The sequence below is a fragment of the Cebidichthys violaceus genome, unplaced genomic scaffold (genome assembly GCF_023349555.1).
Source record: "Cebidichthys violaceus isolate CVI_PGR_0920_01 unplaced genomic scaffold, fCebVio1.0.p SCAF_15, whole genome shotgun sequence".
Taxonomy (NCBI): Eukaryota; Metazoa; Chordata; class Actinopteri; order Perciformes; family Stichaeidae; genus Cebidichthys; species Cebidichthys violaceus.
The window spans coordinates 3,700,856-3,719,062 of record NW_027176318.1 but is presented as its reverse complement, the minus strand read 5'-3'; the positions used below and the strand labels follow the sequence as shown (position 1 = coordinate 3,719,062).

The following is an 18,207-nucleotide window of genomic DNA, read 5'->3' as shown; positions in this document are numbered from 1 at the left end:
GAGTGCTGTGGTTTCTGAGCTCCACAGTGAACCAGACTTAACTCCTTACAGTTATGTAAATTATAGAGGGCTCCTAATGGCATTGCCCACACTGTGTCCTCATAGTGTGGAATGTAGTTTGGTTTTTGACACATTACGCTCCACTCTCAAGGGAATCCAGCATTTACAGGCAGATTCTAGGATTTTCTTGAACAATTATGTCCTCTTCTGACAAAGGGTACCATGACTAACACTGAAGAGTTACAAAACTTGGTAGATCGTCTCAGCCAGCAGCCAGGCTATGAGCCGCAATGTAGGCGAATGTTTGGGGCAACTTTGACCACCAAAATACATCACAAAGTGCTTGTTTTGCCACTGACAGGCACAGGTTGTTATCATAGGTGTCAGTCAACATTATGGAAAGGAGCCTACAGAGACAGATCTTTTTGTTAAATAGTAATACCCCTTTTGTTTAGCCAAACAAAAAAGATGTTACTCTTTAACAAGGATGTCTCTCTCTGTAGAAATCCTTTTATTCACTGTTAAAGAGGAAGTTGACAAATTCTAGTTACACCTTTCACACAATCAGCATGCACTGTACAAGTGTCACTGTTAAATATCCATCATACAATTCTTTTTACAAGGCAACCTTGTACTTTGTAATGTATGGCATGAATGTAGGCACTTGGCAACCAAGGTGTTCAGACTGAAAACAGCACTGTGTTAAAAAAGAAATCATCAGTGGTTTGCTGTTGAAAAGTTTTGAGGTAAAACATTTTCACATACTGTCAAAAGTTCTGATAAATGTAAAGTTTCAGAGAAATTCACATGGGAGGGTGAAATAGGACAATGAATTTCATGTCTGTGTTACAGGTACCAGGATTGGTACCAAATAGCCAGATAATAGTTTCTGCAAACAGGACACAAAAATGACACAGGGCAACTTCAGCGTCTGTTCATTTTGCCTCGCTCAGCAGAATTCCCATTTATTTACCATACTCAAAACATGTGGTAACACATTTTAACAGTCTTAGACAATATCAAAATATTACAAACGAAATGTTCACTGAGCCAAAAAGAAAACACTCGTCGGACGTGACGGCGTGGCGCGGCACACCGGACAATCAAACTAGACAGCCACACAAACACATTCATATATATATATATATATATATATATATATATATATATATATATATATTTACAGACATCCATCTCCTAGCTACCTAGCCGCCAAAACAGTATGTTCATCTAACCAGACTCATTCAGCTGGATTACTTCCTCACCTGCCTGCAAACAGGACACATAAATGACACAGGGCAACTTCAGCGTCTGTTCATTTTGCCTCGCTCAGCAGAACAAGGAACACGGCATCGCAACATTATGGTTGTAAATCATTTTACTGTTGTAATGCCTGTCTAAAGCAAAATAAAGCACCACCCTGCCCCATTGCTGGCTACAGGATGGTATGTACATTCTGTACAAAGTGAAGGCATGTCAGTCACTTTTGTCAGAATACACCAGTGTGCTGACTGTAAAAACATGTTGGCTGTACATAAAACAAAATATATTAACACACTTGTGAAAACACATTGGTGGGCGTCACATCTGCACGACTATGTGATTAGGTAAGATCATTTGAGAAATCTAAAGGTTAAACAGGAGATAGTAGTGAATCTCCTGCCAATAATCAAGCCAGCATTATTAAGATACTGGTGTTCTTCACAGTAACAGCCCAACCGATGGAAAGCAGGAAATGGGAAGCGGGAAATGGTCGGTTTAATAATTTTACACAGTAAAGCTTCAAAAGGCTGATGGATGAAGGTACAAATAAGAACAGAGGAGCGAAAATAAAACTCCAAACCACAGAGTGAACCGTAACAGTTACAAGTCACAGACGTACTAGAGGTGAACACAGACGTCTGAAAACCCACACACAGCTGGAGTCCCTGCTTCGGTTTAGGAGAAGAGAGCATCTCAGTTTGTTATATATACTCAGTGCTATGTCAGATACCTACTGTCTATCAAAAACAGGAGACAGAACACCCTGCTGCTCTTGACAAAGCAGAGCCAGCTCAACAACTTGTCAAAAAAGAAAGAAGTTCAAAAGAAGAATGTTCTTACATGCAGTGGAGCAGACTGGCATCTGAGTTTCTGAGGAGAGAAAAGAAAGAACACAGGGATGAATACAATATTTTCATAATACAATTATAGGACTCATCTTTTAAGGGATACTCGACTGATGTTTTGAATATTGAAAGCTGTGCAGACACACCACTGACAACCTCACAGCTAAACAAATTGATGTAACTTTTCGGGGCAAGTGAATCGAGGAACAGTTTGGTTATCATTACAGCTGGCCAGCTCATCAGGCTGAACTGACAAGAGCTTAATGTCACATTACAGTCATTTAGCAGACGCTTTTATCCAAAGCGACTTACAATTCAGATTCTATCACATTTCTACACCGTAGGCACAGCTACAGGAGCAATTTTGGGGTTAAGTGTCTTGCTCAAGGACACATCGACATGCAACTAGCGGAGCAGGAGATCAAACCACCGATCCTCCGATTGAAGGACGGCCCTGCTCCCCACTTAGCCACAGTCACCCACATTGTGGTAGTGGTATCAGGTGCTGTGAGTACCAGTATGAATACATGAACAAAGTATCACATTAGAAGAGTATCGGGCTCGATACCAACTGTATAACGGCCTTCTCCCCATGTTGAGGTCGTGATGAAGGTACCAGATAGACCAGCACTGTGGCCTGAGGCTCCAGAAGAGCTTCTAGCCTCAGGCCACTATAATCCCCCCAACCCCAACCCAACTAGTTTTAATGCACAAAGTGAAGAAACTGGTGGGACTGCATTTTACTGTACCATATATGATAACATGTGACAAATAGGATTGATTGATTGACACCTGCTACGTTTATCATTAATCCTGCCTTTCACTTAACACGTGCCTGGTCTGGTGCTTAGTGTCCCGCAAGACAACTTGGCAGACTGCATGTCTGCAGACGTCCATTTAACGGAGACTTGGAAACCTTAGGTGTGTAGAGGTGGATCAGTCTGTCCGGATGTGAGCCATGAGACCTTTTGGAGCCCGCGGGCAGATTCAAGACATGACTTTGCTTGTCTCTGCAGTCAGCGCCGTAAAGACAAGACCATGAGCCGAGTTGATGGACATTTACCAGCTTGGGGTCGACCTTCTACCTGACACACCCTTGTCTTTATTTTGTTAAGCTTGATAATGGTTTTGTCAAGTCAATGTGCAGTGAAGTCATGACAGACTGTCACTACAGGTCAGGCCTTCATGCCTCTTCACCTGTATGATGTCAGAACTAATACTGCATCCCCTAAAATTACAAATACAAGCAACTATTTTGCATTGGCATATATCACACCAAATTTATAAATGAACATCTGCAAAATGGAATTCATTTTGTACGGGTCACAAAACAAAAAATTTGGGAGCCTGCTCTACACCTTCCTCCACAAGTTTACACTGGTTTCTATAATCATAATCATAAAAAATTATCATCTCTTCATGGACTTTCTCCATGTCAGTCACTGTGCATGCAGAGGGTTGTCATTTTACTGAATTCCTGTGTAATGTGATGCTGCTAAATGATCCGTATGTGTGATGGAGTGTGCACTACGAATGCAGTGCATCGCTACACTTCAATTCAAACATGCAAGACCTAGTATTGCTTTTATGTCTATTCCCCCAAAAATAAGTTCAATATTAAAAGGTAAGATTGTATATTGACATTTGGAAGAAAAAGACTTCCACACACTTTCCTCTTCACTGGCAGTCACCCAGTCTACCCAGCTCCGAGACCCTCCAGAAGACAGCTGTATGACATCACGTCTCCAAACAACCCGCTGCACCACTGGTGATGAGGTTGATTGTAGCAGAAAGGATGAATACAATTATTTTGTGTTTTATGACAACAGACAGTGTTCACCACACTCATCTAGTCACATTATTGGTCTGATCTGATCCTCTACAGCTGATCTGTTCAAAACAGGTTTCTCCACTGAAAACACCAACAGTGAGACACAACGATCTCATGTACAACTGTAATCATTCCTTCTAAAACCACAGCATGCTGTTTCATACTGTCAAGTATTCCCAACATCTGAAAAACAATTTACAGTGGCTAATTTTTTCATATTTCTAATCTTGGATGATCCATATTCATTCAGTGTTGATGCATGTTTTTGAGTTCTGACTTTGCACAAAATAGCGCATGGCAATTATTTGCTGATCCAAACAATCAGTCGAGGTTCACATAATTTATAACTTCTTCAACAACTGGAATGTGGACAGTGAGCCAACAGTAGTCATGCTGAATGTAATCATGGAATCATTTGATAACTGTTATCAAATGATACAAAGTGCTTATTTCCAATCTGACACTAAACGAATTGTGAGAATTTATTGATTCCATACAGTCTAAATGATCATTTATGGATGTGTTTTTTACCAAAAATGTCTACTCCTACTTCAGCATTAGCACTGGGCATTTTGGTTGTAATTAATCTGTACCTACACGAACTACTCGATTCATCAGCCAGGACTCGAAGCAGACTACAACAGCTCCCGTCTGTGTTACAATTTACAACAAATAGATCATAAACTGACTGCTTATGATCTATAATAATGAACAGATGAATCTGATTCAACTCATCAAAAAGGACTCTTCCATCTCAGTTTTTCTTCACCTCGCCTCGAGCCCAGTTTAGCCAATTTAAAACTAGTAAATATTCTCACCTGGAACCACCTGAGCAGAGCCCAGCAGAGGAGGTGCGCCGCCAGGCTGAACTTGGCGGTCTGGTATCTCTCCGGTTGACAGCTGAGATCCAGAGAGCAGTCTCCGCTGCTGGACTCCTCTCTGCGGGCAGACCCGCTGCTCTCTGCGACCGCGTCTCTGTCACTACCTCCGTTTTCCATGGTTGTTCCCCGCCGGTGTGAGGCTGTGTGCGGCTCAGAAAAAGTTCACAGATCACCTAGATGTATGTCGGCCTTGTCTCAGAGCTCTGTCTGGTCATGTGCATAACGTCTCCCATACTGTCAACCTTTCTTTCACACACATGCGATGATGCCACGTCACGCGCTCGTCGGATATTTAACTGACCCGCAACTAGAATGTGGAAAACGTAAAGTCCAAGCCGTACTGCTTGTGCTGCCGTTCAGTTTACTGGTTGCTTAACAGCGCCACCTGTTGGCCGAACCTTTTTAACACGTTCACACACATACAGCTCTACTTGTATAGCGCTTTGTCATCATTCACCCATTCACACCCATTCATCACTGATAGCAGGGCCTACCTACCATGCAAGGTGCCACCTGTCCATCAGGACTAACTAACGTGCATTCAGTGTGACACAATGAGCAATGTGAGTTAAGAATATCACTGCACAGGGCAGTCTTGTTACCTGAATTCATATTTGTATTGCTTTCATCAAAATGATGGATGATTAAGGTGCAGGTCTGTGCACAAAGTAGAATTAATATGCCACTGTTCACGTGGTATAATGAACAATGTCAGATTAGAAGTATTTCCTAATCTCATTGGTCTATTTGTGTTCATGTAAATGTGCTTTGCTACGTGTGAGTTGGTTATTCGATAGCCAATGCTGCGTAAACGCGGTTAATGATTGGTCTGTGTTGTTGTCGCATTGAATGAACACCTAACTTGAATAATGAAAATTGAGTCAAGGCCAACAAGAGCCGGAAACAGAGACAGTTCGCCTTCAAAATAAAAGTATATATGAAGTCAGATTTGTTTTCTGTTTTTTTTTGGAACTTTTTCTTTTTTACATTTTTAACACAATATAACAGTCCCTGACATACAGCCTCTAAAAACAATTGAAATAATAACAGTAGTAATAGTTTGGCTATTAGTGAGTAACTGACTATGGTCATTTAAAATGGTTAATACACTGTAGTTAAATTATAACAAGTTCTGGGTTTCATTAAACAACTTTTAATGAACAATGAATTGCTCCTGAACAAACTAATCTTTTCATATTATGAACCTGTGGTGGAGGAAGTATTCAGATCCTGTAAGAAAAAGTACTAATACAACACTGTGAAAAAAAAACCTCTGTTACAAGTAAAAGTCCTGTATTGGTTACTTCAGTAAAAAGCATAATCAGGAAAGTACAAACAAAAAACTCTTCATGTAGGCTACACAGAGACCCTGCCCACATGAAAAGCAAAATAAGTTGTGCAATAACTTTATGAATAATAATGAATTATACTTGAAAGACTTGTGGTGAAGTGCTGACTCCATGTGATTTCAGGACTCCGGTTAGATATTCAGGCCCTGCTGTGATCCCTGTTGCTTTAGCAGTGTCTGCTGTGTGGGTTAATGCCACTGATATGTTGAATAAAGCTGTTGAGACTGGAACTGTATAAGTACAGACTTTAAAATATACTTCTGCAATATAAGTACCAAAAGTAAAAATACTCGTTATGCACACCAGCCCATTTCAGAGTAATATTTATTATAGTATTGTATTATTATTGATGCATCACTTTAATGTTGCAGCTGGTAAAATTAGCTAATTTTAAAGTAACTGTGAGGAACGCCTAACTGGTTCTGAAACAGTCTCAATTTAATCCTGGTCCTCTTTATGACGACGCCATCAGAGAGAAGATTCTTTATTTCTATATAGTTATTCTTAAAGCTTGTCATTGGTGACACCGGGATTCTGGTGAAATCACATAAAATCATGCAGGTTCTCCAGAAACTCCTTCAGTTCAGATTCCAGCAGGGTCTCCAACAGAGACTAGTCCACCATGGACAGACCCAGATCCGGCTTCACTGCCGTGGACAGTCACTGAAGCCTTCGATCAGAAGTCGGCACTCTGGATGGAGAAGGAGAGCTCAGCGCCCTGCAGCAGCATCTCCTCCTCCGGCCAGGAGCTAAGCTTCACCTCGCTGCTCCGCCGGTTTGGAGGCCAACACCGACACCATGCTGCTGGACTGCCAGACTGTCAGACCCTGTCAGACCTGCAGTAAAATGTGAGGTTGAGAGGTGCTTAGACACATTATGTTTGTATATTGTATTGACGATCACAATCTGTACAACATAGCCCAAACTGTTTACATTTGGCTAAGCAATATTTTCTATGACGCCCATGTCTGTAATATACTAATACGTTATGATCTGCCTACAATACTGTAATATTATAGTTCTAAGCACTCATACATATAAGTTACTCTAAGTGGCCAAACTCTAAATTTGATTCAAGAAATAATGTTTCATAAGTACATAATCATTATTACAATACAACGATTCTTTTTTTACTTTTATTTTCAACTGGATTTCACCAGAATGACTCTTTGCAGTTTCAGAGCGACGCGTCAACTGTGTGAACCTCAGAGCAGCCACAGCCTCAGGCTTCTCAAGATCAACTTATAGGATTCTTTATGTTACCTTTGTCTGTTTACTAATTCAAATGATTCATTTATATAAACAATTTCTTCCCTACAAGTATTACCTTATTTCTTCAATATTACAGTATAGTACACCTCATTTTGGGAAACCACTGGATAGCAGAGGTCTTGCTGATTTTTGTGTATAAAACACTTGATGGTACCATAAAAAAGAACCTTACAATTATCAAAACAACAAACAATGACATATATGAACATATGCTATGGCAGGCTCCAAAAGTTTATAAAAAATAGTGCAGTAACATGTACAGTATTTTCAATATATATATTGAAATGCAGTGTATCATGTTAGAATACATACCAGCACTGGTACAAATACTACACTGCATATTGCTGCAACTTTTTTACATTTTCATATGACATAAAATGTAATTTTATTCATCCATCTTTAAAAATTTGATTTTGATATTTATTATAAAGTGTTATTTGAATGTTTATGCATACCTCTGTTCTACTTTGTTGTCCCTGTTTTTATTTTTATATATTTTTAGTTTATTTGTATATTCCGTGTAAAAATTCACGCCAATAAATAAATACATGGCCAATAAAGCTGATTCTTGGTTTTAAACATGTTGCTCTTATTCCTATGAGAAGATGTGTAATAAAAAATGTCTTTTGATTCACTTTGAATCAAAATGGAGACAAATTTCTGCAGATTGGTTGTCAACAATTAGGTTTATTGCCAAAACTAACTGCGGAAGGGAAAATTCACTTCCATTACTATTAATAGAATATTAATAAAGGATCAACTATCATGAATTCTACTTAGCATTAAAACAAACTGGTGTCAGATACTGCACTATGTTGCTTTAGTGTATCAGTATGTAAAGTAGACAGCTGAAATGTGTCAAGTAGTGGAGAGCCCGTTTGAATGTGTTGATATACAGAATTTTTATTCAAAGGATTTCTGTCCAATTACAGTGAGCTCCCTGCTGATTAACAAAGACAGCAGCTAAAACATAACAATTCTATCAGTATGTTCATGTTGAGTGACACTGCAACAAGTCAGTCAAACATCTTAAAACATGCTTACAATAAACCCAACACTATCTAGAAATAATCTTCCCACATTACAAAACTGGCGCTGATCCGTAACTATAAGTTGTTCATTAGCATAGATGAGACAAATGAAGAAACACACACTTCAGTTGATGTCAACTTTGTGCAGCTCTTCTAAAGTGAGGTACACCACCTGAAACAACACAAGCACAGCTACACATCATTACACGATAACCATTTGGTTCACAGGCTGAATATGTTTATTGCATTTCATGAGACTAAATGAGTTGTGAAAGGTGCTCATACTCGCCTGATCATGGCAGGGGTCGGGGTAGTCACAGACGTCCTGTGAGAAGACTGAACGCATCAACATTTTCACCTCCTCAGGGTAAACATAAGTGGGCTGAAACAGATCCCCCTCCTTCAAACCGACCCTGTGAAATATCTGGAACAAAAGTGAGAGGAGGAATAATGAAAAAAAAGGAAGAGCAGAGACAATATTTCATGATTGCTGGAGGCTGTAAATGAACTAATCCTTGAGGATTCACAGTCTTCATTAGCTATTTATCAAGGGATTGATTTTTTTCCATCCACTTTCTGTTATCCAGGTCCAGGTAAAGCAAGGAACTCCAGACTTTCCCAGCCACGTCCTCCAGATGGGATATATAATCCAGAGTGTTCTGGGTTTGCCCTTACCAGAATACTGCACATCTACATGAAGGTGTCCAGGAGGCATGGATTAGTTGCTGAATCACCTCCACCAATGGCCATTGGTAGTGGGGGAATGTTGATAAGAATGATAGAAAGTAATCCTGCCGCCAAGACATGGACTGATTAATGTGGACCAACTATCAATCATGTGTCTTGCAAAATCCCACACTGTCTCCTCATACAAACATAGACTGTTATTGCTGTAAGCAAGTCTACAGTGGGGGAATGAATGAGCACCCCCTAAAACCAGCAACTAAGCAGTCGTGTAATGTTATGTTATGTGTTATGTTAAGCTACTGCGAGGACTGTACTGTGTCCATATTTCACAGAGAAAATTAGATCTTTTTACTTGAAACTGTTTGACTTGTCAGTAGTGCTGGGCGGTATGACCAAAATTGTATATCACGGTATTTTCTAAGATTATACCGGTTTCACGGTATTTTTATCGCGTTAACGTATTAACTAATTAACGGCGAAAATTATTGACATTTTAAACACAAGAATCGGCTGGCAGCGAGCGGTGAACAGCTGTTTGTGTGGCTTGTCTTCCATCTCTTTCTGCTTCCTTCACCTACATTCCCCTGGGTCCTAAGACCCTCCAAGTACAGCTTCTTATTACCCTCTATGTACCAACTACATTTATAACAAATACCACACATATTACACTCTAATCAGCGTTGCATATGTGTCTAACCAAAATACCCCAAAAAGCATTGCCTTTGTGCTGCCCCGGTCAGGCCTCTTACCTAATAGCTATCTCAATGTAATCATAACTATTACGATGAATATTATAATTATTGCTTATATTAATATAATGGTCATATAATAATTATCATTATTATTATATGTCCATTATATGATAACATGTCATTATATTGCTATTATTTATTTTTATTATTAGAATATTGCAAAAAGCAATGGCAGTAACATATATTTTCATTGTATTACATGAGCACAGACCAGTTTCCTCTGCAGAAGCCTGTAGGCCTTCTTGCGACGGGCGCGGTCACTCTTCAGGCGTCTGGCAGCTTGGAGCAGGGATGCTATCCATACAGGAAGTCTGAGGAAAGAGGAGGATTTAGACAGAAAAGTGTCTAGATGGTTCTTCTCTGAGCTGTTTATGATGCCACAACTCATCACTTCACCATCTGATAATGGTTGACACTTTAGACACTGTGTATTTGTTACTGTGCCCAATATTTATTTAACGTTTATTTACATAGCATGGACCGAGGTTGGTTTGATGCTCGGCCAGTAACCCAAAAGGAGATCATCCCTTTTGTTTATAGTTGCTGCAATTCAATTTTAAATCTTGCTTTTTAACTAAGGGTTACAACAGCCCTGTTAGGACTTCACCACGTGGCTGGAACAAAGGTAGTTGGGCCTACATGGGCCAACATGGTTCAACAGCCTGATTTGGGTTAAAATCACACCAAACTCAACACTGAGGTCTCATTGGACAAGGGCCACCTTGTAACAATTAACCTAATTATATTAACCAAAAAAGGGAAAAGTACAGACGCTGAAATTAAAGGGCACGGGCAGATCTGAATTGGTAGGTATACAGACACTGCATCTGACTGCATAACATAGTTGAATATACCAAAACACCCTGAAAGGTCTTCTATATTATTCCCTATCGACTGACCACCTCAAACACAAAAGAAACGTTAGTTAAATATAACAACATAGATTAATATGAAGCAAATTCATACGGCATACGAGTTGCAGCACACAAAACAAAAACCGTGAGGCTCCCGCTCTACTCCGGCACAATAAACTAAACATTTACAAAATATCACTCAAACCCAGAGTCCGATCAGTTCCAAAAGTTCAGTAAAGTAACGCAAAACAGTCCGATGACAAACAAACAAATCCCCAAAACAAAGTCAACAACAGGTGGAAGCCAGAGGCTTATCGGGACCATAGTAGGGTTACATGTCAACCACATTCACATTGTCCAACTTCATCTTATCAGTCAACCATCGACCACGGTAGTTTATAGGACCTAACTTTATCTCTACCCTGACAGGCTCTGACCATCTAGGTGTAAACTTGGCGGAGAATTTGGCTGAGGCTTTAGACAGTGGGTGTGCCCCAATCCAGACTAGGTCACCGACCTCAAAGTGTACATCTCTGCGGTGTGCGTTAGAGTACCTGGCTTGTCTGGCTTTGGCCACACCAACATGTCTTTCAACCTCCGTCAGCATCTGTGAGTGTGAGTGTAATATGTGGTATGTTGATGTGTTTGGTGCAAGGGTTTTTGAGTTTGCGGCCAAGAGCCAACACAGCGGGGGTCACGCCAGTGGTCTCGTGTACTGCTGTGTTGATAGCCATCCGGAATTCAGGCAACCACCAGTCCCAGTCTTGATGGTGGTCGGCAACAAAGCAAGCAATCATGGTCTTCAGTGTCCTATTGACCCTCTCTGTCAGATTGGTCTGGGGATAGTACGCTGTAGTGAGCTTTTGCACCACGCCCCAGATCTCACACGTGCTAGACATTAGCTGGCTTGTGAATTGGGGTTCTTGATCAGAGATCAGGTACGCTGGTACTCCCCAGCGTGTGAAGATGTCATTTTTTAAGAACCGACAGACTTTTGGAGTCTTGGCATCCTTTAAGGCGAAAAGCTCCACCCATTTGCTGAAATAGTCCACAACCACCATCAGGACTGAATTCCGGGCCTTGCTGAGTGGGAACGGCCCCATAAAGTCCACTCTTATCATCTCACCAGGTTCTTTGACCTCAGTTTGCTGGAGATGACCATCTGGTTTGTTGTTGGAGCCTTTGTATTGCTGACACGTAGGACATGCACAGACATGGCTCCACACATCCTTGCGGACTGTTGGCCACCACGCCACCTCTAGGATCTTTTAAGAGCGTCTTCATTCTTCCCAATGACCTCTGAAGGGGCTATCATGGAGGTAAGCCAGAAACTCTTGGACTAGCACAGCCGGAACAACTAACTGGTAGTTGAACCCCCCCATACTTCGAAGATACACCCTGGTATAACACTCCTTGTTGTGGATGATAGTGGATGCGGCCGGGTGTGGGCTGGCAAATAGTTTGACCATACTCCTGGCATAAAGGGTCAGTCTGCTGAGCCTCTTTAATTTCCTGAAGGGAACTGGGTAGATCCGACCAGCGAGATTTGGCGACAGTCACACACACACTACTTCCTTGTGGTGGTGGTGTGCGGGACAGCGCATCAGGAACAACATTACAGCAACCCTTCTTATAGTGGACCCGGAAGGAGAAAGTCTGCATTGGCAGAGTTTGGTAGTTTTCTTGCTTCTCCCCCTACACACACACACACGCACTCTCTCTCACCACAGATTATTTGTTGTTTTTATATAGTAGGCTCGTAATTGTATAGTAGTTGCTGTTAGTTTTAGATAGTATTGACGTGATCAGTATTATTGGAATTTAATACACTCTGTTATACTTTTAAGAGCAGCTTTCTGTGATTACTTTGTGCGTGTGTATTATGATAACAGCTGGACATTGTGGCCTGTGCTCAAATTCAAACTTCCACAGTTCACTCTGAATGTGGAATAGTACTTTGACTATTGACATTTTGAGTGAACACCAATTTTGAGACTTAATGTATAGTTTGGTTATTGGTCCCTGATCTCATGGTGGTGCCCCGTTATTATTAACATTTGCTAATCATCTTATTGACATTCATAATTTTATCAATGTCAATAATTTAGTTTTCATCATTGCTGATTGCCAAACACGCTCCTGCCAAATCCCAACAGCCCTGTTTGAAAGCCTCTATCCATTTTCAGCACTACACAAATGTTTTATTTGGTGTTGCAACCAGCAGCAATGTATCCTCATATAATGGATCATATAATATCTTACAAAAAGTTATTCTTCATTTTTCATATGTTTTCCTGTGTGTTGATTTTTGGGCCATGGCTTGATACGTTTTCGGTACAATAGGGAAAAAAAGAAAATGTACAAAATACCTTTTTTTGTTTATTTATTTTGAAAATCATTAACATTCAACAGTTGGAACATCCGTGGAATTGGTTCACAGGCAAAAATACTTCAGGTACTCAACCACATAAACAAATTGCATGCACATCTTCAAGAAACTCATACATCCAAATTTGACTGTCATAAATTAAGAACACCACAATTCAACCACACCTTCTCTGCCCATTTTTACTCCGGGCAAAGAGGCATAGCTATTTAATTTTTCGCACCGGTTCATCACTCCTACTCCCGCATTGACTTTTCCTCAACCAACAAGTAAAGAATTCCCCAAATCTCAGATATACTAATACACCCCATGACCATTAGCGACCATGCTCCCGTCTCCCTCACCTGGAATATGAACCTCAAATGCAAACCATCCAATAGATGGCGATTTATTACATCCTTACTTAATGACCCTGACTTTGATAATTATATAAGAGAGAGTGGGCGTCCTTCCTTGAAATAAAGAAAAATCATATCATATTCCACATACAAGAAAACACAAATGTCTAAATGATTTGCGGAAATACAAATTACAACTGAATTCCTACTACACAGTAACGAACATTTAGAATATAGTAATATGTCTGGAAAATAGCTGGCAACCAAATCAGCAGGGAAGATCTTGCAAATACCTGAAGAAATAAAGAAGACCTTCCAAGATTTTTATACAAATTTATACTCATCAAAACACAAACTAACCCAAGAAGACATTGACACATTCCTAAGCAATATAGATTTACAACAACTTAATATAGACCAAGCAACTTCACTTGAGAATCCATTTACAATAACAGAATTCCACAATGCACTCAAACTTATGCCTAACAATAAATCACCAGGACCTGATTGCTTCCCTACTGAGTTCTATAAACACTTTTGGAATATTTTAGCATGAGTTTTGAACAGATTAACAGCTGAAATTATACAAAAATCCAAACTTCCAATTGACATTAACACTGCTACAATGTCTGTTTTACTAAAACCCAATAAAGACCCCACATCACCATCAAGCTATCACCCCCTATCTCTCATCAACACTGACACAAATATCATTAGCAAAGCCCTAGCATCACGACTAGAAACAGTAACTCAATCCATCATCCACTGAGACCAAACTGGCTTTAAGGAAGACACTCATCTAATAACCTACACTGGCAATTCAATTTAATCCATTATTCATCTCATACAAACTCACCAACAGCCATAGTCTCATTAGATGCAGAAAAGGCATTTGATAAGGTAAACTGGGAATTATAATTTTTTCTACACTAAAAAAATCCCCCAAAAAATGCACCATATGATCAGTTTTTATGCAGATAACATTCTACTATACTTACAAATCCCTCCTCTTCATTACCCGAAACCATCGGCCTTACAAACACCTTTAAAATCTCAGACAACACTATCAACTGATCTAAATCCACTATCTCCCCTTCAGCCCTAACAGCTGGGATGTGGCAGTCCAAACACCACCCATTTCTCTGCGCACTGGTAATATCACATATTTAGGAATCAACATTTCCCCCAGGCTGTCAGAGTTCGTCAATCTAAACTTCACTACAGTAGAGGACAACCTTCAACGTTGGATGAATCTACCAATATCCCTCATTGGCAGAATTGCTTCCATCTAAATGACCATACTACCAACTATAAACTAACTATTCTCAATGATCCCAATCAAGCTCCCACACTCAAATCCAAAGACATCCATATTTCAGACTTACCATTCATAAGCCCCCAGCGCTCCATTTTACTTAAAGAACTTCCCAATTCCTAAAATGTGTCTCAAGGACGAACACCTTTACAAATTTATTTTAGACACCTGTGACAAATAAAAGAGGCGTGGCACACATGCTACAACTTCTTAAGACTTAAGTCAAGATCCTGTGTCTTGTTTACCACCTGCTGTTTAAAGTGATGGAGGATAGCCTCGAAGTTAGCAAAATCAACGGCCCAGGCTCAGTTCTCTGACACTGTGCCGCCAGGCCTAACAACTTTTCTGGAGGAAACAATGTGATTAATGCAGTAGATGTGTTAGCAGGGGTTGAGCCACCATTATATTCTTTTGAACTTTTTGCTAGGTACCCACTCCAGATTTACTCTAATCTTTAATTAAATAAAAAAACGGAACATAACTTTTACCTCCATAGTCATCTCAGAGTGCACCTGAATGAATTTATCCTGAGTGTGCAGGACTGTTACATTATTTAAATCATGTCCCCTTTTTTTGAAAGCGTCTTTTGAACACATAATTGAAGCAGATATCCACTTGTCGATAAAAGAGAGCATGTAGTTGGTAATCTTGACAGCAGCTGTGAAACGGTATGTTGAATTGAGCTGACACTTGTCTGAGTAATAGTTAATCTTTAATATGTCCAACTCAATGCTCAACTTGTTTTAACTAAGTTAACCATTACATCATCTTTTAGCTTTTCTTTAAATGGCCGCAGCTCAGAACAAGTTCAGGAGGAGGCCTTCAGCTTACCCAAATGAACAGCAGAGATCAACATACACATCCATGAGAAGGTTGATAGAGGCCAACCGGGTCTGTGAACCAAAACAAACAGTTTGTTTCAACATGACTTACAGTGATAGTTACAGTGTATGAATGCTGACACTCTACTCCAGGCATTTTACATCAATAGAAGAAAAATAAAGAAAACACAAACATTCAGGGTAAACATCTTATAAAAACAAAGTAGCCTGTGTGTGATTCTCATTTGTTTATTTTTTTCAGGTCGACAGAGTTGAAGATACGGTCAGTAACGTTATCCAGAGCACAAACAACATGACTGATCATAGATTGGTGCATTATATACATTAGATGACATATCTCTCACATCTCTGTTTTATTTTCAGATTTTTATAGATTTGTCTTGAGTCACTCAAATCAAGCTGTGTTCACATCACATATAAATCACTTTATACATCAGAAATCCATAAACGTGACTAAAATAAACAAGTTAATGATCAACAACAACAGGCTTTGAATAAGTCAATTACATTTACAGAGATAGAGGAAGCTATTGATGACATCCCCTCTGGGAAAGCAGCTGGCGCAGATGGCTTTCACCAAGAAATATATAAAGCATTCAAAGACATTTTTGTTCCACTCTTAAGTAAAACGTATGAATATTCCTTCCTGAATTACAAACTAACTGAATCAAAACAGACGGCGGCAATTGCCTTACTACCAAAGCAAGGTAAAAACCCAGAAGAACCTTCCTCATATAGACCAATTAGTTTGCAATGTGTGGAAAACTAAATATTGGCAAAGCTCTTAGCTAAAAGACTCGACCCTATCCTACCCACCATCATCGGGCCTGACCAAACAGGATTTGTGCAAAGTCGTCATTCCTACACTAATGTGAGACGTCTATTGGGGATCACTCAATATGCCAAAAACAAACCTCTAGACTCTATGGTGGTTTCCTTAGAGCAGGGGTCATCAACTATATTTGTCAGAGGGCCAGAATTTTACCAGACAGTCTCCTTGGGGGCCGGACCCTTAAATAAAAATCTAATTTTGGTATAACATTACGATTGATGTTTATTGTTTATACTTTTTCCATTTCATTACAAAACTGAAGGCCTTTATGAGTCAGGCTCCTATCACCTATACCACAGACAACCACCAGGGGTGATAGATATTTTGCCTCAACTCAATTAAGTCAACTTTACTTATAGAGCACTTGAAAAACAAACACTGAGGAAGTGACAGGAAAGGGTCTCTTAACAGAGGTAAAATGGCACTCTCAAAGGCTATGAAACGCAAAGTTGATATTGAAAACAGGTCCTTCAATGATGACTGGACTGAGAAGTACGCATTTATCATGCCAACCTTCCGAAATGCCTCACCAGTATGCCTAATTTGCAACGAAACTGTTGCTGTTGCAAAAGAATACAATCTGCGCCGTCACCACGACACTAAACATTCAAATTTCAAGATTTCATATCCTGAGCAGTCAGAGGCGCATCAGAGAAAAATCGCCACATTGAAATCTGCCTACTCCCGTGCAAGTGGCATTATTACTCGAACTTTAACTGATCAAGAGAGAGTAACGTGTGCATCCCTGCAGGCTGCTTGGGTGCTTTGCAGACATAACCGGCCTTTCACGGAAAGCGAGGTTTTAAAGGAGTGCATGATCACCGTTCTGGAGGAACTTGCCCCCGACAAATCAATGGACAGAGTTATTGCATCTGTCAAACAAGTACCTCTATCTGCCTCAACTAATGCACGTCGTGTACACGTTTTGGCGGAGCAAGTCCAGCGAGCTGTCATTGACGGGGTCAAGGAAGCCAAATATATTTCGCTGGCTATTGATGAGTCCACTGACAACACGGATATCTCACAGTTGTGCGTTTTTGTCAGATACTTTGATGGCAAAGATTTCCGAGAAGAGCTGCTGGCATTGCTTCCGCTCGAGGACAACACCACTGCTGACATCATCTTTGGAAAACTGGAGGATTTTTTTAAAAGCCATGGATTGTCCCTGGATAAAATCAACCTGACAGTGACAGATGGTGCACCTGCCATGATTGGAAAAAATAAGGATCTGGTGAGCAGAATAAAGACTGTCACTCCTAAAACTAACGCACTCCATTGTATCATCCATCAAAGCGTGCTGTGCGCAAAGCTAAGTGGGGAACTCAAAGAGGTGATGGAGAAAACAATGAAAATTATTAACCACATCAGAGGAACTTAAAGCACGCAGCACCGCCTGTTCCGCAAATTAGTGCTGGAATACCAGGCTTCTCATGATGACCTGTTACTCCACAATGACGTGTGCTGGCTTAGTAAGGGCAAAGCACTGGAGCGCTTCGTTGAACTCCGTGCCCAAGTAGTGGATTTTTTAAAACAAAGTAAGTCCAAAGCAGCAGCTGACCATCTCCGCATCATGCAAGACATGGGATACATGTGCAACGTTACGTTTTTAACAGACATTTTCTCCCATTTGAATACACTTAATCTCCAGCTGTAAGGAAAAGAAAAATCAGTGGTGGATTTGGTGGAAAAACTTGATGTCTTCGGGAACAAACTTGATCTGTTCCACGCA

The 18,207-nt window shown here is 40.2% G+C and overlaps 1 protein-coding gene across 2 annotated transcripts in view; it reads right to left on the bottom strand.

Moving 5' to 3' along the window:
- arhgef4 (Rho guanine nucleotide exchange factor (GEF) 4) overlaps nucleotides 1-5,193 on the bottom strand; it is a 128,230-nt gene extending 123,037 nt beyond the window's left edge. The window contains exons 1-2 of one of the 2 annotated variants that reach the window (XM_068709630.1): nucleotides 4,758-5,193; nucleotides 2,104-2,133 (exon numbers count right to left, since the gene is read on the bottom strand). In XM_068709630.1, the coding sequence (XP_068565731.1) occupies nucleotides 2,104-2,133; nucleotides 4,758-4,937 (210 nt within the window). In that variant the 5' untranslated portion in view covers nucleotides 4,938-5,193. The remainder of the gene's footprint in view (nucleotides 1-2,103; nucleotides 2,134-4,757) is intronic. The other variant, XM_068709629.1, reaches the window with a different exon arrangement.
- Nucleotides 5,194-18,207: the final 13,014 nt, after the last annotated feature.